The sequence below is a fragment of the Montipora capricornis genome, chromosome 14 (genome assembly GCF_036669925.1).
Source record: "Montipora capricornis isolate CH-2021 chromosome 14, ASM3666992v2, whole genome shotgun sequence".
NCBI classification, from domain to species: domain Eukaryota; kingdom Metazoa; phylum Cnidaria; class Anthozoa; order Scleractinia; family Acroporidae; genus Montipora; species Montipora capricornis.
Window position 1 is genome coordinate 26,906,609 of NC_090896.1, and position 24,533 is coordinate 26,931,141.

Below are 24,533 nucleotides of genomic sequence, written 5' to 3' on the forward strand. Positions count from 1 at the left end.
TCCATGACATTTAAATCTGAACACCCATTATATTATAATTCCTAGACGAAGTCGGAGTGAATTTACAAAGAAGAATACTGATGTACGTCAACTCAAATATAACCAACCTTAAGTCGATCGCCAAAAGGTGCTACGGCTTTTACCTTTCTGTTGAGAAAAAAAAAGGAAATTTGTATGAGGTCAATTGGAAGAAAATCACAGCGAATTATCACTCGTTTTAGACTTTAAAAAATATTCCCTTTTTCAATATCACTTATGCCATTAAATTTAATATATTGTTGTATGTTATGACTACAGGTTCTCCAGCAAAGTAGTTCAGTATATCAGTAAACTTAAGGAGTAATACAGCTTTACTGATAGCAAACTAAACGACAATATGGTGATTGAGTTAAAAGTCGATCTTCTAAAACTCAGACTTGATGCACACCGTCACAGACTAGTCAGGACCGTAGATGATGTAATTAATCATGTCCCTAGGGGCACTTAACTAACACATTCTAGAAATCTTGGACGTTTGTGAGTACTTACTCAGACAATAAGCATAGTGTCTTTTCATTATTGCTGAGATATAGCTATTATCTCATTCTTTTGTCCAAAATAATACCTGGCACAGGGGCACCCAACGTCAATTTTCTGAAAATATCTGTTCGGAAGACGATTTGAGATCTAAAAGTTTCGGAACATTTGTTGTAAAATTTATCGCTTGCCTGCCTGTCCTAGGATTTTCGAACATCAAAAAGATGGTATAATTGCCCATTTTAACGGATTTTTACCTTAAAAAGGTCACCTAGAATTTTCGGGAGCCTTTTTTCTGGCTAAAATTTTCGAAAAAGTAAATTATAATCCCTATAATTTTCGGACCACTAGACTTTCAGCTAGGAAATCCGAACAGATGAAAAATTTTTAGGGGATAAAAATATGCCTATATCTACAGTTTAAATACTAAAATACGTTGAACAATGGTATGTTTAAGTGGTTTTGAACTATGTTCTCGTTGGGTGCCCCTGCTGGCAGATAAATGCAATCTATTCCTTCTTCTCTTAACGATAATAGTCTCTCCCTTTGGGCCTCGCAGAGTCAAATTGAGTGAAAAACAGCCAGCGTTACAACCGTCAAAAGGGTGGGAAAGAGGGAGGCAGAGGGAGTGCTGAAATGGAAGGGGTTATGCACTCGCTCTGCAGGCCTTTTCCCCTCCCCTCTTAACGTTTGCTACGTAGGCTAAGTGAAAGAAAATCCATAAAATCTATTTCATTACGAAATGCTGTTCCACAGAATCACAAATAATGAACCATTAACTTAAACAAGGGAGGGCCGTTGCCAGTATGAAGCGAGCCGAAACATTTGCCTTTGTCCTTTTAATGATTTTTTTTCAAGAACTGCATTTTATGGCTGTGGTTCAAGGAAATAATTCGTATAGTTGGTTTATTATGTTACGTCATCGCCGCCATGTTGGTGAACCGTTCGTCCAACAGCAATTGGACTTTGCAACATTGTTATCTGTGTCTCTAGAGATTAGTTGCAAACCACCGACACTAGCAAGACCCTCTTTATCGCTTCGGTAAGAAATCTTTTTTTCGTGTTACGGCCTTGAATTACGCTGTCGCAACAAATTACTCAATCACATTAGCGTTGAAATTCTATATCAGTTTATTCCTTTACCTGAACAAACAAACTTGACAAATAGACTTTTATTTTGAAAACGTTTGACCATACCTTTTTCGAGCAGCTCCTGACCGAACCCAGAGCACAGTAAGACAAAGAACAGAAACAGTTGCTGCCAGCCTCATTGTTGCTTCCTTGATGATGCAAGGCTTTTCTTGATTTTTTTTTTTTCTTTTACGCTTGGCAGCGATCTTCACTCTCTAATATCTACGCACAAAAAACGATTCACTTAAATAATCACGCCCGTGAACGCCTTATGACATATTTGGAAACTTGGAAACAATACATATTGACCTTCCCGGCATTTTAATTATCCCCGGATATCACGTCATTAGCATAAAGGTTCATTATGGAGGCGGTCAAGGGTGTTTAATTCGCGTTTCGAGAAGAGTCGGCATCTTTTTAGATTGAGCCTTAAAGCCTCTACTGCGTAACAAGAGATTTAAATTGTTGCAAATGTTGTTAGGCTCTGAGAAGGGATAAGCTGTGACAGCATGGCATCTTCAGTATACTTCTTTTCAGCTGTATACACAAGTGTAATTAATATTTCGTAATAAACGAGTTCTTTCTCGAATTTTCATAGCCAAGGAGGTGCATTGAAGAAGCATTAGGCACATAATGAGGTCGACAACCCCGAACTAATTAGCCTTTTGAACATAATTGGAGGGCCAGGCCGTCTTTTCAAGCTCATTGAAAGAGCTGAGCCTTAGAAACGTCACTGGCGCCTTTTACAATAGATGCATTCGCATAGCAAGGATAAAAAATAGACAAAAACTTGCTTAGTAGGAATCAAAAAACAAACTTTCTTTTAATCAGGAGAGCCTTTGCGGGACCTAGGGGCATGGCTGGGATGCAACATAAATTCAGGTTTGTTCAGGTTTTGTTGGTACACAAGAAAACAATCTTACTCAAGAAAAGCAGAGAAAATTGTTTAATTTCCCTCTGATATCGATACAAGGTGCCTCTGTAAGGCTTTTGTGTTCACAATAGCGCTTGAATGCTTTCGTCACATAACTACTGCAAACGAAAAACATCCCGGCACTAGAGTGGGCCCTACAGAGCAACAGCCAGCAATCAAGACCGACCCATGATGCCGCGGGAATATTTGGAAAAAAAGATGGGTTTACCTCGAGTATCATCGGCAAAAAATAGATTTCTTCATTGGATTTACCGGGGTTTCATTCAACGCCTCCTTTATTATAACTCAGTTTTGCCGATCATATTTCAGTCCGAATACTATGACCTTACAATAGTTGAATGATCTTCCTCACAAAATTTATTACTTAGAATATTTGATCTAGAAATCTGAACTAGAAATCGGCAGGTCAAATGTGCAACTTCTGCAAAAGAGTATTCGGATTGTTTTTGTTCAAAGCCAGCATTCCTCTGGTCATCATTGACATAAATACATCATTTCATTGCTGAATAATTATAAGAGAATTTACCCACCAAGAAAATGAAAGCAGCATTTTATCCTGTTTAGAGCTTTGCGAGATATACAGTAAATGAGATTTGTTGCTAGAATTGTTAATAATGTACCCCCAAGACACATTAAAATTAAATTAGGCTGAGCGTTAAGTATATTTGCTTATATAAGACACACGCGAATTATATCTAAATATGAGAAAAACTATTAAATCCACCAGAATTAAATCACTTTCTCAAACCCAATTCTTTAAACAATACAAGCTGTAATTCTTGAGTTTCCAAATTATCCATTAATAAGAGTTTAGTGACCATCTTGATTATGATCTTTTCACTAACAGTTCCCGATTCTGTTCAGTATTGCATCATTTTAAAATTGTACTTAAAAGCTTAGCAGTGATCCTGTTATGACGCCAGCTTCTTTTTATTTCATTTTATCGTATTAATGATTTTCTTTTTTTCTCCTCCCTTTCCACGATGCCTGTGCCAATAACTCAACTGACTGCGCACATTTTGAAGTTTTTCCTTGTATGACTTTATTTTGTTGTAACGTTATGCAAATGAATCTTATTGTTTGTGGGGCAATTCCTGTAAATAACGCAAAAATAATCAATATCAAAAATCAAATCTAAATTTAGTAGCAATCACGTCGAAAACCGCAGTCTCATACCATCATTAGTGAAGCGGGCCGACGCTAGCAAAGCCGAGATTAGCGCAGGCATAAAAAACGACCAAACAATCTGATCTCGTTTTCCTTGTGATGATGTTTTATTTTTCCATCAGTAAGAGTGTGGGCAACAAAAGCGCAAATAAGGCAAAAGCATCGAGCTTCCACACGACCACATGGGATTTGCTGTGTAAAGCTACACCAATAAATAATGCCACGCGAGAATGAAGGTAGCATACTCTACTTTTCCGTTCTTTTTTCCTTGTGTTTACGCCGTCGCCTACACTTAAAGCTAATGCATTAGGGCGCTTTCCTTTTGTCAGAACTGGCCTGCCAGACCTGTCAGTTTGCACCGAAAGAAAATGCAACAATTTGAAGGAGTGCTCGTGTTACTTTGAAGGGGTTGTAAAGTTAGTCCGTTCTATTTCCCAGTCTGATCGGTCAGTTCTGTCAAATGAAAAGCGTCCTTAGTAAAAAGCCATGTTAATTTCTTTTATCGAGTCATCATCAATGCCCTTTCATTGGTGCCTGGCAGAACCAATGAGGCATTGCGCAACCGTCGAAATGTCTATGACAACAATTTACCGATCATAACATAAACTAAAGCGGGAAGCAGCAAGAACTAATTTCCTCGGGGGAAAAACGAGAAAAAGGGTCATCTCAGTTAAGACTTTGGTGACATTAAACTTTCTTAGAGTCCGCAGTAAACTTTGCTGCACATGACCGGAAGCGCCTTAAAAAGCTCTCGCATCATTATAGCTTGATTTTCCTATTATATAATCCCACCGTGTGCTGATTCAAACGGACGCTGACGGTGTATTTTAAGCTTGTCGAGGGGTGAAGTTGCAGTTCAACAACGTGGGAGATGACTAAGGTAATGTAACAGATATTTTATCTCGATTTTCCTGCTATATAATCCCATCGTGTGCTGATTCAAACGGACGCTCGGAGTGTATTTTAAGCTTGCCGGAGGGATGAAGTTGCCGTTCAACAACGTGGGAGATGACTAAGGTAATGTAACAGATATATTGCAAAAGACCAAAGTAAACGAATCAACTAGTGAGAAGAAAATCGTTACTCCCGTCCATGACGATAGCTTTCGGGCACGATTTTTGAGCTACAAGACATTAAACTTTCCCAATATTTTAGCAAACACCCCTTGGATACCGTTATCGGCGCGACAAAGAAGTTAAAAAATAAGAAACTGAAAAAAAATCGTTCTCATTTAAAACCGAATAAGCAACGAGACTAAACTGAAAGAGATAGGCCAACATGTTGTAGCTGTTGGTCAAGATTTGTTCATTTGATATGCAAAACTTCTTTTAATTTAATTTTAAGTCGCGACTTGGCTGAGTATAATATTGTGAAACATTCAGTGGAACAATAGTCTCGACGATAAGTGTCGAAGTATCTTAACTCATCCTTTAAAATTGTTTTTCTAAGTAAGCGAATAATGTATCAACTTATCCATTGTATTTTTCTTATAAACAGGTTTAACTTCAAATTATACACTGCAACTCATTCACAACTGAAGATGGCATAAGTATGTCGAAACATGTCTTGTTTTATTTCTTCAAGTTATTTCTCATCTCCTGTTCTCAAGAACCTTTGGTATTGAAAGCTACAGCTACACAGAATAGAAGAGATTCGAAACTGACGGTGAAGTCACCGAGGATCGAACTGGGGAAATCCGCGCACCATAACCAACTAAGCTACGCCTGCTCTAATGAGATCCGACTCTAGTTTCACGAACTTGAAAACAACTGATGATTGAGTCATCGAAACATTCTAACTTTCCGGGTTACTATCGCTGATTTTTGTTCTTAAACAAAAAAATCACCCATGCACGAACTTATTTCTTACCCCTCAAACGACAAGGGTACAAGCATCTCTTTAATCGTTGAAAGAACTAACAATTATTCACCGAAGTGGAGGTGACTAGTGATCCACCAGTTTCATCGACACTGAGGTGAATAATTGTTTTAGTATATACCAAACAGGTTGAATAAAAAACGAACCAAAAAAACTTTATTTTTGTAAAATACAGTGAAGAATTTTAAATCTCACGCGCCGGTTCCTTGGAGGTGAACAGTACTTGAATAATCACCTCCGAATTAGCCAATCAGCGCGAGCACAATTCACCTGTGTGGTATATACTAATTAATTAACAATTATTCGCCGAAGGCGAAGTGATTATCGGTGAATATTCACCGAGACGAGGTCGAGGTGAATATTCACCGATTATCACTGAGCCTGAGGCGAATAATTGTTTTAGTATAAATACACAGATGATTATTTCAAAAAAGAGAAGAAAAAAAACCATTTCAACGCGAAATTATCTTCACTTACAGTGGCAAAACGACTACTGGCAGCCATTTTGTCCGTCGAGGTGATTATCGGCTGATAATCCGAGATAGCGAGCCAATGAGAGCGCGCGATTTTGTATAATCACCTGTGTGTTTATACTAAAAGCGGATAATACATAATACTATTGCATGCTACATGTCGCTCTCTGCTTTTCACGGTAGTATAAGTTAGGCCAGAAGCTGTAGTTATTGGAGCAACTTGTGTGCTCGGTTCATTCTACGACTGAGATTGAAACGTCAAACTTAATTTACAGGCTTCTATTTCACCAATTGCAGATGTTTCATAATAAGAAGGGATATACATGCTGACCTGGGATGCAGGGATGGCGCAGTAGTGAGAGCTCTCGCCTCCCACCAATGTGGCCCGGGTCCGATTCCCAGACTCGGCGTCATATGTGGGTTGAGTTTGTTGGTTCTCTATTCTGCATCGAAAAGTTTTTTTCCGGGTACTCCGGTTTCCCCTCTCCTCAAAACCAACATTTGACTTGTGTTCATTACAGTGTCCCCAATAGGCCATTTTACAGTTGTTTGCTCAGCGACCAAGCCTATGAATGGCTGCGAGGCTGCCGGTGACCTTGCATTGATACAGACCTCACTGCTTTTATCATGTAAATTGTGTTATTGTAACGCTAATTAGTCCATATTAACATTACAAAAGCATGAAGGTTTGTATCAAAAACAGGGTCACCGGCAGCCTCGCTTCCATTGCTAGGCCTGGTAACTTAGCCACAACTGTAAAATGGTCTATTAGTGCTCCAGCGCTAGAACGACTAGTTCCTTTCCTTTCCACTCATTTACAGGGGCTTTTCAGGGCCATACACAATCAACGAAACGACAGAACACGAATATCAACAACTTTAAGAATCCAGAACCAAACCAGGTGGTTATTTACAAGTGCAGATGAGAAGTTAAAACTTGGACTATATCAGGATCAAGTTCAACGATTGGTCAAAATGGGTCTTGAACCCGGGTTCTCCGGATTTCATGGCATGCGACTTAAGCGCTGGATCACTGCCTCCTAGATCAACAATACAATGATATATAATAATCACAATACAGATTTACAAAGATAATTGTAAAGAGAGATAAAAGGAGCCCAGGCCAGTCGAAAAAAAAAATTGCCATAATGGATCTTCCAAAATGAAGAAGTGCACACCAGGGCCCAGTTGTTCGAAGGGTGGATAAATCACTATCCACTGGATAACTCAATTGCTTGTGCTGGTGTTTATCCGCTGGATAGTGATTTATCGGGTGGATAGCGCTATCCACCTTTTGAACAACCGAGGCCAGAAGTGTCCGGCCTAAACGTAACCTGAAATACTGAAATATGAAACGACAGCTTCAATCCCGAAAGTTCTCTAGCGTTAAGAAAATGGCAAAGTGGCATGAGACCTACCGGAACACACGTTGGCAACAATTCTATGACAATCAGTACTAAGGCCTCCTTCGGCGGTCAATAAGAGAGAGAGAGAGAGAGAGAGGGATTTGAAAAGAACAACCCACTTTTGGGAATGACTTTTAAGCGATGCTATTTAGTAGACGGATTGTCCTTTCTAAGCTGTTTGCTTCTACCGCTGTGATCATGTAAATAAGGTTCATATTGCCTTTTTAAAGTCTTGATATTAAAGATACTTCCCTCTTAGTCCTCTTAAGGGTGGATTATCGACAGTATCTGTGTTAAACCGCTTTATTGCTAAGCTTATCAAAATAGATTGAGAGGGTATTGTTTCATATGTAAAATCCATTGTTTCAAACTGAGCTATACCCTGCTTTAGTATCGACAAACGTATATTCCGGCTTACTATAATTTCAATAATTTCCCATTATATTGTATACATGGACAGAAGATATTTAACTAAGAGATTTCCGTTTTTAGATGCGTGGGATGCAGACTAAATGAAAAGTAGTGAGAGCATTCCCAATACAACAATGTTTACCAAATTGTACTCAAAGCCGGATGTTAAATGTTCAATCGCGAATGGGCTCCGTTTCGATAATTTTATATCCTAGCAGTATATGTGGAGGGACGATTGTCTCATGAACATATTTCATTTAATGGCAGTGATAGAGATTGCTTTGTACCGACTACAATTACTAAACTTTGTTCGCCCAGACTCTCTGTTTATTCTTAAGCCGTCCACCATTTGGCATTATGTCGGATGGAATGTAGCCTGCGAACGCAGACGTATTTCCGGTGGTCGTTTCTCTCCCCCGAAAGAGAAACGACCGCCGGAAATACGTCTGCGTTCGCAGGCTAGATGGAATGCGGCCCATTAGTTTTCCGTATTAGGGAGTTTTAGCTAGGACAGTGGCAACTTCGTCTACAACTTCACTTCAAAATATAACTGTAAGTTAGCGCTATCAGAAGTATTTCGCGATTACATTATCTTGATCACCTTAAACATTAGGGGCGAATTATCGTAGAAATGGATTTATAGGAACGGTTCTAAAGTGAAGACAAAAAGTGAACGATTTCCTGTTGCATGCTCACGTTGTCGTCAAAGCCTGAAATTGGGTGATTTCGCGTTATTGTTTTATGGACTACTACCACAGCACGATTATTTTTCCCTTTCGAACCTATGATGTTCTTGCTTCGAGGGGTTGTTGTTGCCGTAGCCGTCATCGTTGCTAAAACTCCCTATTAGGGAGCTTAGGGGCCCACAGAAGGATTTTTCGCCCGTTGCTAAGGAAGTGAAATGTTACTTCCGGTGACTGACGTCATCAGATCGTGAGCTGACCAGAAAACCTGGGAAATTTGATAACAATCTTCTAATTATGTCGTTTGCATCGAGAGTTTTTTCTCGCTCTTCCTCGCGCTTGTTCTCAGATCAACTGCGCATGCGTAAACGAACCAGCTTCCGGTTTGAGAAAAAGCTAAATATCCGGCCGACTTTAAATTGAATTAATTTTTTTATATGGCACGTTTCACCCCCAAATACAGAATATAGCTAGGCATTGATTTTTTCAAATCCTCTTTTTTGAAAATGTTGTGGGTATTTCAGTATCGTTTACCTCTGTAACAAGAACAAAATAAAATAAAAAGAAGACTATGCTGGGCTGGATGCAAAAACGAATACAAATTATCAAACCACTAATTAAATACCCAAATTGTGTAGCACGTAGACAAATTTAGACTTTCTTTTATTCATCACGTGACCATGGGCGGTGCACGATGACGTCATATTTAGGGTCATTGGTCTACAATAGTTGGAAATTGACCGAAATAATGCCAAATTCTCTCAAAATACTTAACCATTGCATCCTTAGCAATGCACCCCAAAAAACACGTCAGTGGGCCCTAAGCAAAGAAAACGGCGTCGGCAAAGAGAACGTCACAAATTTGCATAAATTTAGTTTACAGAAACAATAGCTTTGCACGCTCCGCACGTGCGTATTTCCCTTTTGTTCATTTCTTTGCCGTCGTCAGCAAAAACAACGTGAAATAGATAAAATTTGAGGTTTTATGAAGAACGTCAGCACTTGAGGATAAACTTTTCATTTTTTCCCCTAAATTAAGCGCCGTTCCGACCAGTGTCATTTTTGAGGAGCTACCACACCTTTGCCATAAGGCTGAAATAGTCACGAAGTGATTACAGTAAAGTGACTTTATATTTTGAGATGAAGTTCTCGTTGCCGTCGTCGTCGTCGTTGCTTAAGCTCCCTATTATATATCTATTTTTGGGACAGACACTGCAAGATTTTTACGGGGGAAAACGTGGCGGCATTACCTGGCATTGGGTTCCTTGCATCCATGATTTTGCATTTATTAAGCACGAGCAATCCTCGTGCGGCTACTTGGTTGCAGAGGCGTTGTAGTCACCAGGTTCAATCTGATTGGCTATGATTTGATCAGGACGCGTATTTTGAATTTAGAAAATGCAATAAACTGATTGGCCAAGGCCAAATGATAGAGATCAACACTTCTTGGTAATGGGCTTCTGATTATGATTAAAGCAAAAATATCAGATGAACTGAACAAAGCTAGTATATAATGTAAAGCCCTTATCTTATAAACCATAAAGCTCGTAAGAGGATTCCTTTGGCGTAGCTGTAGATTTTGCCGGTCAAATCCGGGCTCAGGATGAATCCGTTTTATCCTAGGTTAGATTGGTGATCCTCATTTTAACGTTGAATGTGCACTCTACCTAATTTAAATCAGCTATCAACACCCCAAAAAGGACTGAAAACAAGTATATGTTCCTTCAAGCTATGTCTTACGCATCTCAACACATCTTCCTAATGTTTCGTATCATGTTATCGGTTTACGTCTTCGTGCACTTATATATTCATTCAGTCTCAAATGTAGAAACGAAACAAAGAACTGTACTATGCACTTACCAGTACTCGAACTCGAACCCTCCCGGGGCCGGTTCCTGAAAGGTGTAATAACTCTATTCCAGGGATAAATCTGCCGGAATAAGGTACATTTATGCCTGCAATAGAGTTATTACACCTTTCAGAAACCGGACCCAGATCTATCAGTAGTCCTCTGTCTTCACCACTACACTACAACGACGAAAATGCTTAACCCATCACAGTTATTTTCGTTATTTGCTTTTCTATAATAAGTCAATTGACTTGATATATAATAACCTTACTAAACCTAAATAAACTTAATGTAAAATAGCTTAGATATTTAATGACCAAAACTAATCCTGGCCTGACCCTAATTTTTCTCTGAGCTCAATTTAGGCTCCAAAAGAAGCTTCTTGAATTCACGACTCCGTATATTCAACCTTGGTAAATGAGAATCACCAATTTAACCTACGTAAAAACGGATTCAACCTGAGAACGGATTTTACGGGCAACATAGACACACTTGATGAATAGATAGAGTCCCTGACCTCACTGGGATATGTTGTCGTTTTTGTGCCGGGAATGGTAAAAAAAGATCTATAAAACATCACTGATAAGAAAATAGAGAAGAAATTTATATATTTTTGTTTTGTTAAAAGGTCGATGAATTAGATAAACAAGGAGTCTCTGAGATTAAGAATAGATGACGGAGTGTATTTTCCCTACTCGAAGGCCGGGTCCCTCACTTTCATTTGCTGGTGTGGTTGTCTCTTTTTCTCCTGACTGCTACTAGAGGCTAATAAAGTAACATATGCAAGAGAAAAGCCCCCTGCTAGCGGGGAAGACGGCGTTGAACAATTCGATTGTTAAAAAAACTGAGCAGTAAGCTGCTGATTTACAAGGATAAGTCATAAATACTGGGCAGAAACGAAGTGGCGATCCGTGGTAAAGAACAAATTCTTTGAGAGTTGTTAATCGTATTTCAGCTGTCACTAACAGCATCATGTGCTATTATCAGCTGTCTGCACCGAAGAAAGTCATTTGGCGATTCCCGAACTATAAAGTCTTTGTTCCCAAGGTGTCTGGAATATTGATTAAAACTCTCGAACTTTGTATCGTTGTAGTAACCTTCCGATGAAATTCAGCTCTCAGTAACACGCGTGGGGCCTAGTCGAGGATTAAATAATCAGTTTATAACTCTGCACTTAGCACTTAATAATAAATTGGATTTGCCTTAAAGCCAGCCGACATCAACTGATAATTACCTAGAAGCTGAGAATATCAATACAGTCATTGGTGTATCTGGATAAGCGAGATCATTTTGTATCACAATCTGATTGGTTGCAAAATCATCATTCGTTAGTTTGTGCCAATGTGAGAGTTAAATCGAATCAAAATCAAATCAAATCCGCGTTTATTCTCCACCATTATGTAGAATAAATCATTTTTTTATAAGAATAAGGAATGAGGAGACTGACCTCAAGAATCCTTAGAGCTTATGCTAAGACTCCTCTCTTTGGCACATCAAAAAAGTACCGACTGGCGAGTCTAAACAAACATGACAAATCCAGACATTTGTTATTTAACAGCTTCTTTGTTGGATCATTGCTGTTGTTTCAGTTTTAATTAATGAGTATCAAGAAAACTGAAAAAGTTTCTTTTAATTAAAAGCCGGAAGATAAACTGGGGGAAGATGTAAATGAAGATGCTAAGGAATTCCAAATCTTTGATCCACGTAAAAAAGGGAATCTTTGCATTTTGTTTCATTAACATACGAATCTGCGCACAGAAAGCATCATGCTATTTATAAATGGGCTTCAAAGGGTTAACAGCTAAACTTCAGAATTCAGGGACATCTCTAGAGACACTACTGACGAGCCAGCTCGTTTGCCTCGGTTTGATGTCATCAACTCCCGAGCCAAACAGAACCCACGAATATTTGTCTGTTGTGCTAGTGGCTCGTTTGACTTGTTGTTTCATCTACTGCCGACTGGGGCCAAACGAGCCAGAACTTCCACCGGTCTCGAATGTGGCCCACTGTACTGTAATTAATTGAGAACTTGTTACTCTCAGTTACATCTCCATTTATAAGCCTTTTAGCTCCGATAACGAACCAGCTATTAGCCATCAAAAGCGCTAATCATCCTATACATTCCCGGCTTTGTTAGCTTTCCAAGTTTCAAAGCACTTTCGCTTAGAGATTACCCTCAGAGTTGGTATATCGCGTTCAGAGTACTTATGCAAAGCATCTTTCTCTGAGAGTACATGCAACCGTGACAAACTAATTCCTTAAGAGCAGGTTTCTAGAATTTCCTACATTTCGGTTCAAATGTTTTGAAAAGATATGAGTTGTGACACGAGTATACTTCATGTTCCCAATTCAGTATTCCGGCATATCTAACAGAAAGATATCAAATAAAGTTTGCCGAATGTAATAAGTGTATGTATACGGAAACAAGAACTGCCATATGCTGGTAGAATGTGGGTGGAAATGTAGAAAGGTGAATCGTAATTTAATGGTTCCTGACCTAGTCCAAACTTGCTCGGAGAAGATGATTTGTTGGCGTTTGACCATCTGCGTTTGACCATCCGAAAAAGAAAATGTCTGTTTTTAAAGTTGCAATCATTCTACAATACTGAGTTAGACCAACTGACAGAAAAATTTGCCCCTTTGAACATAGTCATTGGAAGGGTGGGCCAAGAACGTTCTGGAAGAACGTGTTTACCGTTAACAGCTATCTATATTTTCGTCTTCTATTACACAGGTTTTCACCTGACGGACCTCGGCTCACAACCTCAGCTGCAATGTGTTTGAGCTTTTGTGATAGATAGATAGATAGATAGATAGATAGATAGATAGATAGATAGATAGATAGATAGATAGATAGATAGATAGATAGATAGAAACTTTACTTATGTGTCAAGAAGAAGCTAGCCGAGGGGCAGGCCCTCTACTAATAGGGGACACCTAAAGTTTAAAATAAAATAGATACAATAGTTAAATAGATGAAAAATCCATACAATATGTTACAAATTGTTAGCTAAATACTAAAGCTAAGTGCTGAAATGCTAAAATTATGATACTATGGTACTACATACTATAATACTAAAACTGAGTGCTAAAATGCTGAAATTATTTCCGATGAGACATCAACTATCACACAGAAGACATCCTTTGCATCCATCATCAATAAGAAATGTCAGATCCTTGTTATGCATTCGGTTTCTAAACTCACTTAATGATTTACACGTTTTGTCATTTTTGTCCAGCTTACTCCATAAAATGGGATCTAAGCATCGAAGGGAATGCTTACCAAATGAAACTGTGTTAAACCTGGGTACAAGAAAGTCTGAAGTTCTTAAACTGCAGCATGAATCACGAGGTTTAAAAATGTTGGTTATGGTTTCGGAACACATTTTAGTGTGTTTAACCTTATACATTAGGACGCATATGTCTTGAAGACGTCTGTTCAACAGTGTTGGCAAGTTAGCCCTATTCAATAACTGATGATAACTGGACTTGGTGTCCTTATACACAGCCCTGAGTCCTCGTTCCTGGATTCTTTCGAGTCTACGAGTATAGCTTGCCCTACAAAAATGCCACCAAACAAGGTGGCAGTATGTTAAGTATGGCAAGATAGCTGATTTAAGAAGTACTAGCTTTGCCGTGGTGGGAATCAGATTTCTCAATCTCATAATTAACTCCTCTTGTTCGTCCACAAGCAATCGTAAATTACATCATCTTGACATTTGCCTCTGGAGACTGCTTAGAAACTGATCAAGTTAAATCATAGGTTTTAAGGATTTGTGTTGAGTTTCTCGAAGCGAACCATTTGGTAAGTACAATGTCTAGGTTGCCATGGCATGTAACCAAGCTCCGAGTAACCCAGGCCTGAGTAGTAGTAGCCTTGGAAAGTATAACCCATCACTGGAATGTCGAACGCTCAAACCCATTCATGGACACAGTCATAACCCTTCCTGAGCAACATTCACTCTACCGAAAAATATCAACTATGCCCAACAAATTGTGACCTGCTCCAAACTGAGTAGCTACCCTAGCGCTGTTGGTAGAGCGTTGCACCAGCATCGCAGAGGTCATGGTTTCGAACCGCGTTCAAGCCGCTTGAATTCTTCGAGTTTCTACAAAGTGACAATTGCTTAAATTGCCCAGGTAAGTGCAAGGATTACTTCTCTCTTTCGTCTATAAACAGCACTTCAAATTATGCAATCGTTACTAACTATATGTTGATAATGTAGACCAAACATACACATTAATATTTGGAGAACGCTGTTGCAAATCACACTTTAACTCTTAAATCGCAAATCAAGATTTCAGTAGCTCCAAAGAATTGAAAAGAATCGGCTGCAGCACTAAAAAAGACAACATTAAAATTGGTTTTGACTAAAATCTGTAAAATCCCCGGAACAGCCGAAGGGTTGGAGTTAATCGCAAGATTATGTACTCAAATAGTGTTTTATATCATTTTCCGCTAACGACACGATATGACATGCAAGTGTACTTGAAAAATGATCTTCTTCTTCAAAGGAATCAGAAGGATGACTTTTAATAGAACAATCAGGTAAGCACACCGGCATCGAAGTTGGGATGAAGTCCCCGGTGTTGTGGCTGTCCTGTTCTCTCCCGCAGACGTGGCCGGCTTGGTAGTGATGTCTCTAAAAAGGCTTATGGTGTATGAGGCCACCTAAGCAGAAACAGCAAAGTCAAAAAGGGACTTTGACGGATGCTGGAACATGTAGATGAAGAAGACACGGCCATCTTCGAATTGAAGAAGACTAAAAAACGGGCGTGACTCAAAGTTAAGGGATGACGATATTTCATTTGCTTGGTTGCAGAAGCAAGCGTTTTTTCTAGAACTTTGAATCAGAGTTTTAATTCAATTAAATTTGTTGATTTTTTTTTTTTCGCGTTATGTGGGTTCAGTTGTTCCTACGATTGGTCGACCCAAGGAACTGGAGCCGAAAACAAATTGCAGCCAGTCAAAACGCGAACTTCAACATATTAAAAAACTAGCAAACTCCACTTTTAAAACAGGTACGACTCGCTGACGACCGGTTACGCAATGGCCATTTTAAGAACGCATTTATTAAAAGGAACACGAATCCAGCTCAATTTAATAAAATCGTCTGCATGGGGACGTGATGGAATACTGTATTCCAAGTCTTGTACAGCAGTAACCGCCTTTGAATAATTCCGTTGCAACAAATGAAGTGAAACAACTGACCCGTTGTCCTGACCTTGTTTGCATAAGACAGGCCTAGCACGCACATTTCAATACCTTTCATACTTTAAGTCTTTCTGGTCACAGGTTAAGAAAAGAACCACATTATAATTAATGACTCCCCTCGCGCAAAATTAAAAGGATATGTTATAGTATAGTAAAGTGGCAGGAATTGAAATGGATCTAAGAAATTCCTATAGAGTTTAAAGCTTCCATAAATAGAGTTCCCGGGTTGAAAAGCTAGCGCTAGTTCGCCTTTTCCAAAGGTCTTTACAGGGAGGCTTGCTACTTAGAGATAGCTTTCAGTGTCACGACGTGTTCCCGTTTAGAAACGCATAGAAATGTACGTTGTTGAACAGTGGACGGACAGATGACACTTAATAAGCTAAACAAACTCATCGTTTGACTTAATAAAGCAGAATAAAGATATACATTGGAGTAGCGGCTCTGCTTGGATTTAAGTACTTGTTTACCATGAAGACGTTGTAAGAGAGTAAACCCGCTCTATTTGGTTGTAACGATAGCGTTGTCACGAACAATACGAAAACTTGGTTCCTCGTTTCACGAAGAGCCGAATGAGCCACTTGGTTTCTAAGAAAACAGAAACTTTCCTCTACTAAGTATCAAAACAGTCTGGAGTAATCCTGTGTAAATCTGTTTCGTTTATGAAAGATGAAAGAAAGCTCGATTTTATAAGGACAAAACTGTTAGCTGACGTTGTTCTTTCACGATCACTACTGAGCTTAGTTTCATTTTCTAACGGTGTCTTTCGGCAGACACCCAGCTTGTCCATCACAACTAAAGACCATTCTAAATCATATTAATTAACTCTGTTTAGCATAACCATAAGCTTACCTGCTTTCGCTTTTAGCAATGCGATTCTCCAGATCCGAAGGAAAAGATCAACACCGTGTTTGAAAATTGTTTTTGTACATGCAAATGGCACACGCCTAGAAAAGTGATACCAGCTATCGATTTCTTTGCATGATCAGTGCATGTTTGTGGGATTATAAGTCTGAGAATTTCTCATTGTCTTCTTCTTTTTCCCTTCTTAAGGATGCATTGGCACACGAAGGTCATTGCTAAGGTGATCATGGGGATTATAGTGGGGCTGTTCGATTCCAACGAGTAAGAAGAACAAGATGAAAAGATCTGAATGCTAATTCCCCTTACTGACTGGCATACATTACTTTTTATGCCATTTATGGGAGTTTGAGGATATATCTAGACAAAAACCCAAGTGATAAATTTGTTTACTCTCGTGCACGTGACAACTCTGCTTGACAATGCATGTATTGAGCTTGTGAGGAGAAAAGAGTTATATGAATCACTCTTAGGAGTAAAAGGCCGGGATAATTATCAAAAAGAGAAGAGGCAGCGGAAATATCAATTAATAAAACTATGAGCAAGACCCATATTAAATATGAGCAAGCTGAAGTAACGAAAATGTCGGCTTCCCAGGTGTCATGAAAAGTAGCCGGAACTTTGGTGTTCGTTTGAATGAAACGTCTATGTTCAAAACCACGAGTTTGAAAGCTCCTATTTTTCTTACTATTGGATGATATTGTCTAGTCAGGGCGCCTGTTGTTATTTTTCTTACAGGAGTTCACCGTTCTTCTTGCATAAGTGCGATAATCTCACTGGCATGAGGACCTCGACGTGATCCCTTTTCATTTCACAAAGTGATTTCGCATGCACAGGCAGCATATCCAAAAGATGTTGCGCAAAACGTTGGATGATATTGAAAATGGCAAGAAAACGTAGTTATGAAAAACTGTTCAAAAATGGTTGCTGTCTCCATGGAGACCGCAATGCCATATGTAATGCGCGTGCGTGAACCCAATATTGTTTTGAGAGTAAAATCTCGGTTCAAGCGCTCTTCCCTTTAGCGCATGTCTCAAGGAGGGAAACGTTGCATAGACGCAATGTCCCAGCATTTGGTTACGAGAATTCTGACAGTTACGCAAACGTATCATACAGCGTTAGTTCGGAAACTAAGTTGTATCGAACGAGTTTACGGGAGCAAACAGCTAGCATGCCATTTGAATTACATCAAATAAACATTAAGTATATTTTTGGCATATACTTGATTCATTTGTCATACCTTGGAAAATAAAGTTCCGTTGATTTAAACCAGTCACTACTCGGCTCCCGGGCAAACGTTCCTTGCTTAAGTCGGAAGTAACGTCTCGTGTTTTGGGTGCAAATTCCCTTGAAGAACTCTGAAACCTGAAGGAAAGCGACAAAAATATGTGAAATTGTGCTGCAAATGTAGCTATGTGCGCACGTTGGTCGCCAGTTTTATTACCCTTCCTCTTTGTAGAGATAACGGCTGGCAACAACAGCAACACAAATCCTATCATTATGATTCCTTTCGTAACACTCAAATATGGTGCCAAGATTATAATACCCTCGCCTGCTTACCACATAGCAATCTTTCTACCTGTCCAGGCGCCGTGAGGTAAGTTGTGCGTTGAAAGTGGGAGGGGGGGGGGGGGGGCGGATGTAAGTATTGCAATGGATCACAGAAGGGTGAGGGAAGGGGAGAGGTTTAAGAGAAAAAAATCACCGAAGGAAAAAAGCCCCCAGCCCCTCCCTCTCCACGGCACCTGCTGCGAGGCGTCCTGGCCAATTACGATCCAGTCATTGTGTAACGATGGCAAGTCAATTTAAGTAATGATCCGTGTAAGGTGGATAGCAATTTCCTTTGTTATGCGGCAACGGGGCTTTCCCCACATAGGAATGTTATCATTTTTACACAGAGAATGCATAAACCTACAGGAAAGCCGTTAACGCAATAAAATTCATTTACAGCCCACTTTGAAAGGGTGTTTTTTTGTATTAAAAGATATTGACCAATCACAAGAGTTGAAAACAAAAGCCAAGAAACGTTTACAATTTTACATGTTCCCCACATACGATTTCTGTGGAATTCATTTAAACTGAAACCAGATGAAAGATGGAAGATGGTTGGATAGTAAGGATGAATATAATACTGCTTTTATGAAGTTTTGTTAACTTTTGCTGTTTAAGCCAATCAGAAGTAAGTACAGACAATAGAAAAGTTATCACCTTTTTGCATACCAATTGAATTCCAACATGTTCGTTGCCGTTGTTGCTATCGTTCTTATCTGGACCGTTTCTTAATGCTTAGATCAATCATGTTGTGAGATAGAATTCAATGGGTAAAATTTAATTGGTAAAAATTGGGAAAGGATTGTTGCTTGTCAGATAAGCAGGAGTTTGTGAGGAGGAGATAAAATGCGACTCCCCTAATCGAATGCGTGGGAGGCTGTGATTGCATCAGCGCCGCCACGATTTTGCCAGCGATGTAAATGATTTTGTGATTTGTTCTTCATCTTCCATTTAAATGGAGTTATAGTCTTAAACTAGGATTTTTGTTCTTTTTTGATTTCATTGTGCTATTTTCAAAAAAATGTGGGAAAATGTCTTGGGTGCAAGTGCTACCGGCGATGAATTTTGTCTCATGTCAAAGCTGGAGAAATTAAATATACTCTAAGTATCTCAAGCTGCTTTTGTATGAATCAGTGCTGGATTATTGCCGGCCGGGGGTGAAGGTCACCCACAATCAATAACTTAAAAATAAAGGGATGATAAACGATTTTCGACAGATTTACGCCTTATGGTAATGTGATCGTCAATTGTAATGAAGGACTTAATTTCTAAGACAAACAGTTTGTATCTTCCATTGCACCAAAATTGCACTTTGGTCAGCAATTCACGCCAAGACTAGACGGCAAACAGTCTCTCTTTTGCTCTAAAATCATTAAAGGAACGCCTACGATGAACTTTCAAAATCGCTGAAGCTGCGTGTCGCAAATACCGCGGGCGTCGCAGTATTTACGACTTAGCTTCAGCCATTTTGAAAGTTCAACTTAAAGATTTTAGAGCGAAAGAGAGACTTCTCGCAGTCTACGCCGACTTTCGCGCGGGTAATTTTAAACCTCATTGCTTTTAAAATTACGCTACTTCATCGAAATCGCATCCGCCCTTTGAAAAAGTGTTCTTTCTTTTTTTTTCCCTTTACCGTAAAGGTTTGATTTATTGTGGCTCAACAGTTCACTTCTTTTGTTTTGAATGAGCTACTTATGTGCGAACGCCTTTCCCTATGGACTGAACTCCGGTTACGAACGTCGTCTTGTTTTGTTTGTCTTTGAGCAAAACGTGACCGGCGCTGTTTTTAATCCATATTCAGGGCTGACGAATGCTAAAATCCGAGACTTGCCGAGACACCGAAACCCATTAAGTTTTCGAATCCGAGATCGAAAGCAAAACATGAAAGACTTCAATATAAACGAGTCTTCGAGACTCTCCGCAAAGGCTGTCGAGATTTCGAGATCGGATGAAAAGTTTGCGAGTGCCAAGATCTTGTATGGAGGTACCATTCGCCACCCCTATATTTAGACGCTAAGGAAATACTATCAAGTTTTCCAGGCAAGAATGCAACTTCTTAACTGAAATTCTTCCTTATGACACATTTTTTTGGCGCCTTGTCTCAAATCCACAACGTGGGCTCGTAAAACGTTCGAGATTAACAATATGTCAAGGAACATTTTAAATTGATTTACCTTTGCAATTGGAAGAAGCGGATAGTGCATTTCTCAAACAGTCCTAACTAAAGAAACAATGGCTCGTTGATTTGTAACTATACTTGTCAGGTTCAGTAAAAAACTCGTTTATACCTTGACTAAATCTGTTAGCACTCAAGATAAACCCTGTTTCTTGCCAACAAACTTAATTTCGAACCTTTAAGTTACAAACTACGCCTGGGAATGTTTTATTGCGGCCGACCCAAAAACCAGTGATGCAGCCCGTTGAATGTTGCAAGTTGCTCGATGGCAATAAATTATCCGCCCTTGATAGGCAAAGAACACACACACACCACCAGTCCACGCACTTATTAGCGTGAGAAAAGAAGTAGCTAATGTGCTTCAACTGTACATGTGAACCTCTCAATTCAAAAGTACTTTTAATCAGCTGAGACACAATTCTTACTTTAACACTCACATTGCATGTATGTATATGTATGTATGTATTTATGTATGTATGTATGTATGTATGTATGTATGTATGTATGTATGTATGTATATATATATACAGTCCCGTATATATGGGAGGAAAAAACAAATAAACTATAACTGACAGCCATACAGTTTTTTGAGCAGATTTTCAGTCTACGGTTTGTTGAACTTTTAAGTAATTAATCGCACTTGGCTTTCTAGTAATCACTTAGCCCTTGATCACAAGCCATTGGATCGAATCAACAAGAAGGTTAAATACAACACCAACCAACTCTAAACCAGCTATTTTTTGATTAACCTAGCTCTATGTAGGAACCCGTCAATTCCAAGTTCCTTACAGGATTGGGTTGCAATTTATAAATTTACTTTTCAAAAAATAACGTTTACAAATATAGTTATTGACAGGGCTACCAATGAAATCACTGAAATTTTTCATTACGTCCTTTTACGGGACTGAAGAAATGAACCCAACAAATTGACCCGCTCCCAACTGTGTGACTTCGTAGCTCAAAGGCCGTTTACACGACAGAAAAATTTGGGTCCGGACCCGTCAAAAAAGCGGTACGGACCCATAACTTTTGTAAAGAAACGCTGGAGTTTCTACAGGACCATAGGCGCCTCTAGCCCTGTAGAAACTCCAGCATTTCTTTGCAAACGTTATGGGTCCGTACCGCTTTTTTGACGGGTCCGGACCCAAATTTTTCTGTCGTGTAAACGGCCTTTCAGTTGGTAGATCCTTAAGAGCGAGGATCATTTCTCTCCCTATAGGGCTATCACTAATGGAAATTCGTTTTTATCATAATTATCTTTTACTACACGCACATACAGTCTCAAACTGACAAGACACATGGACGACACACGCAAGCAAGGACTGTCTGATCAGAAATGTTAATTCTGACCTAGGAGAATAGTGAAAATTAAAGAGACTAAATTAAAAAAAAAAAAGATCTTAAATGCGAAATTTGAAGGCAATTCGTTGCCCTTTTACACACGCTCAAAAATTGGCACAGCACTCCAAATAGCGGCACGGTACCAATATTTGGAATGCTGCCCCAGAGATGTGCTCGGCACTCCACTGTTGATATAATTTATTGCACGGGTTATGCTGCTGTTCTGTTTACACACGAAGAATTTACCGTGCCGTGCCTGAAAAACACCGGTACGGTACCGAGATTTCGGAGTGCCGTGCCAGATTTTTGTGCTAGAGTAAAGCCGGCATTGATGTCTTGCCGACAACAAACAGTAAGTTTGAATTTTAGTATGCCATCGAAGGGATACTTGTTTTCTCTAGTTTACTGTAATTCTAACCATTGACCGTTTGTAATACACCATATGTTAGTTCTGAAGAATGAGCACGAACGGTTAGCCTGGCAGGATAGGGTGTTACTTTTTTTTCAGCGTGGAATGCGTCTGAACTTTTATCATGACAGTAGCCTAAAAACTTACGTACACCGGGTTGGGGATTTAGTATTTTACAGACTTTCTATTGCGGGTTAATCCCATTTCCGGCTTAAAGTGTTTATTACATGCTTTATCAGTAGAAAGGAAATCACGTCTACGAATTTGGCTTTTCGTTCCCTGTGGCTATAAAATTGACTTCAGAAAGAATTTTTTTTTCCGAGGTCATTTCTTTTTCCTCTTTGGTAAATGGGTAGAATGCATCTTTCGGTTCGATCCGTTGGAATTATCCTCGTAAAAAGATAACAAAGCTGCTGCGGTCTTTTTTTTTCCGCTGTCAATCGCAGATGTATATGAGCGACCCTTATCAAGATTTTAATTGTCAAACAGAGTCCCTTTGAATTTTGCATCAACTGATTATTTTTTTTATAAAATGCTGAAAGACGTCTTTTCGGACCAAAAACTAACACATTTTGTTGACTAAAAAACAAGGCAAGTGACTGTCTCAGTTATGTAGTCATGAGTACCAATGATGGAAATGGACAGTTGAAATTTCAAACAAATAGGAGCCATTTCTTTTTCGAATTATCACACTCACGTTACGAAACTTTGTTCATATTAACATATCAACTCACATCTTCTTATTCACTAAACCTCAGATTTTTTGGGGGTTCAAGCAAAGGCAATGGGGCTTGTTTTCAGCGCAGTTTACTACCAGAAAGCAGGTGGTACACCGTCAGATCATACTCCCGGCAGGTAAATCCTAGACAAAAGCAGCCAATATATTCAGAGACCAAGTGCTTTTTTTTTTAATCTTTTTTCACGTTCGCCAAACTTGTCATTAAAATAATAATGATAAATCTGTTACGAGGAAGAATAAACAAATGCTGGCACCTGCGCGAACATTCTTCATCAACCTTGATGATTGAAGAGGCTCTCACACTTAGAGCCCATTATCTCCCTGAATGATCGGTTGTCTGACAGATGCTGTTATTTTTATACTGCGACCTTCCTTAATAAAAGTCAAAGCGGAACCACAATATGTTATGCTGAATGCCTGCCAGTTGTATTTCTCTTACGGTTTAACCTGCCCAGCTTGCGAAGCACCAGAGATTTCGAGCGATGCGAGAAGGACAAAGACCCGCCCTTGTCTTCTCGCGGCTTCACCGTTCGAGATCTCTCGCGTACCAGCAGCTATGCTCAGCAAGAGGTCACAACGGATTCCTGCATGTGTCTAGTCGTTCTAGCGCTGGAGCACTAATTGGGGACACTGTAAACTGAAATTAACAGTTAATGCAAATCAGGTCAACTATTGGTTTTTGAGGAGCGGGGAAACCTGAGTACCCGGAGAAAACTTCTCGATGCAGAATAGAGAACTAACAAACTCAACCCTCATATGACGCCGAGTCTAGGAATCGAACCCGGGCCACATTGGTGGGAGGCGAGTGCTCTCACTACTCCGCCATCCCTGCACCCCGTATCGCATCTAGCAATAGAAATACGGTGGAATGGAAAAAAGCACCAAAACCGGAAAGCATTGTGTTTTTGGTCGCTTGAGATTAGTCTTTATTTGGAGATGTTATGTTTTCTGTCTTTTGTTTCTTTTGTTTTACGTAATTTGTGCTCCGGTACCTGCAGAAGCTGCCCCAAAACCTTGCCCTAGATTTATGTTAAATCTGCAAGTTAACAATGACCATGCAATAATTCTCTCTCGAAATGCCAGGTGACAAAATTCAGTTAACAAGGTGTAGGGTAGAATTTTTTAAGGTCATTCTTCGGCGATTTCGGTCGACACTCAATCAAAAGATTAGGGATTAAATTAAGTTGGTCTGATGTAAAAGTAGAAATTTCTTCTCTTAAAATTTATAACAATGAACGTTACGTAACAACAAATACTAGTTCAGTTGTCGATCAGTGGCAGATGTTAATTAATGCAAGAGACGTTAACTAGAATTGAGAAGTCAAGAATAATGAAAAATGAAACGCTTTAACTGATTTACGTTTCTTTTACGTTTTCAAAGGTAAAGGTGAGAAAGGAAGTTAAACTTACCTTCAGATAGTGTGTTGGTATTAGTTAAGATTTACGGTTTTCGAAGCTGTGTTTGAGGAATTTGCAATTGTTTGACCCAAGAAGGGACTTCACCTCCGCCGAACTTAGATCCTTTTGAGCTACTTTTTGACAAGATAATTATGAATACATGCTTCGGCTTATTTCAGTTAAAGTATTTATTTTATAGGAAACTGAACAGTATATCCTGTCAGATTATCTTTTGACGTACACTCTGCAGTTAGAGATCCGGCTAAAATACTGACACCGCAATGTTATTGTTGTCATTTCTCTTTATGGACAGTTGTTACACCAAAAATAACACAAAGTTAAAAATGGCTTTTAGTCCGGGCTTTGATGATTAATGTAGCTGTCATTGCATCGGTGTTA

General features: G+C 39.3%; 1 protein-coding gene across 6 annotated transcripts in view; it reads right to left on the reverse strand.

Annotated features, from left to right (window-relative positions):
* The window catches only part of LOC138032269 (protein Wnt-8b-like), a 31,116-nt gene extending 6,814 nt beyond the window's left edge, over positions 1 to 24,302 (reverse strand). Inside the window, exons 1-4 of one of the 6 annotated variants that reach the window (XM_068879904.1) lie at positions 24,147 to 24,302; positions 17,761 to 17,885; positions 1,714 to 1,869; positions 108 to 147 (exon numbers count right to left, since the gene is read on the reverse strand). In XM_068879904.1, the coding sequence (XP_068736005.1) occupies positions 108 to 147; positions 1,714 to 1,787 (114 nt within the window). In that variant the 5' untranslated portion in view covers positions 1,788 to 1,869; positions 17,761 to 17,885; positions 24,147 to 24,302. Of the gene's footprint in view, positions 1 to 107; positions 148 to 1,713; positions 1,870 to 7,516; positions 7,680 to 10,458; positions 10,601 to 11,894; positions 11,965 to 15,006; positions 15,120 to 16,511; positions 16,653 to 17,760; positions 17,886 to 24,146 lie in introns of those variants that run through there. The other 5 variants (XM_068879907.1, XM_068879905.1, XM_068879906.1 and 2 more) reach the window with 5 other exon arrangements.
* Between the last annotated feature and the right edge of the window lie 231 nt (positions 24,303 to 24,533).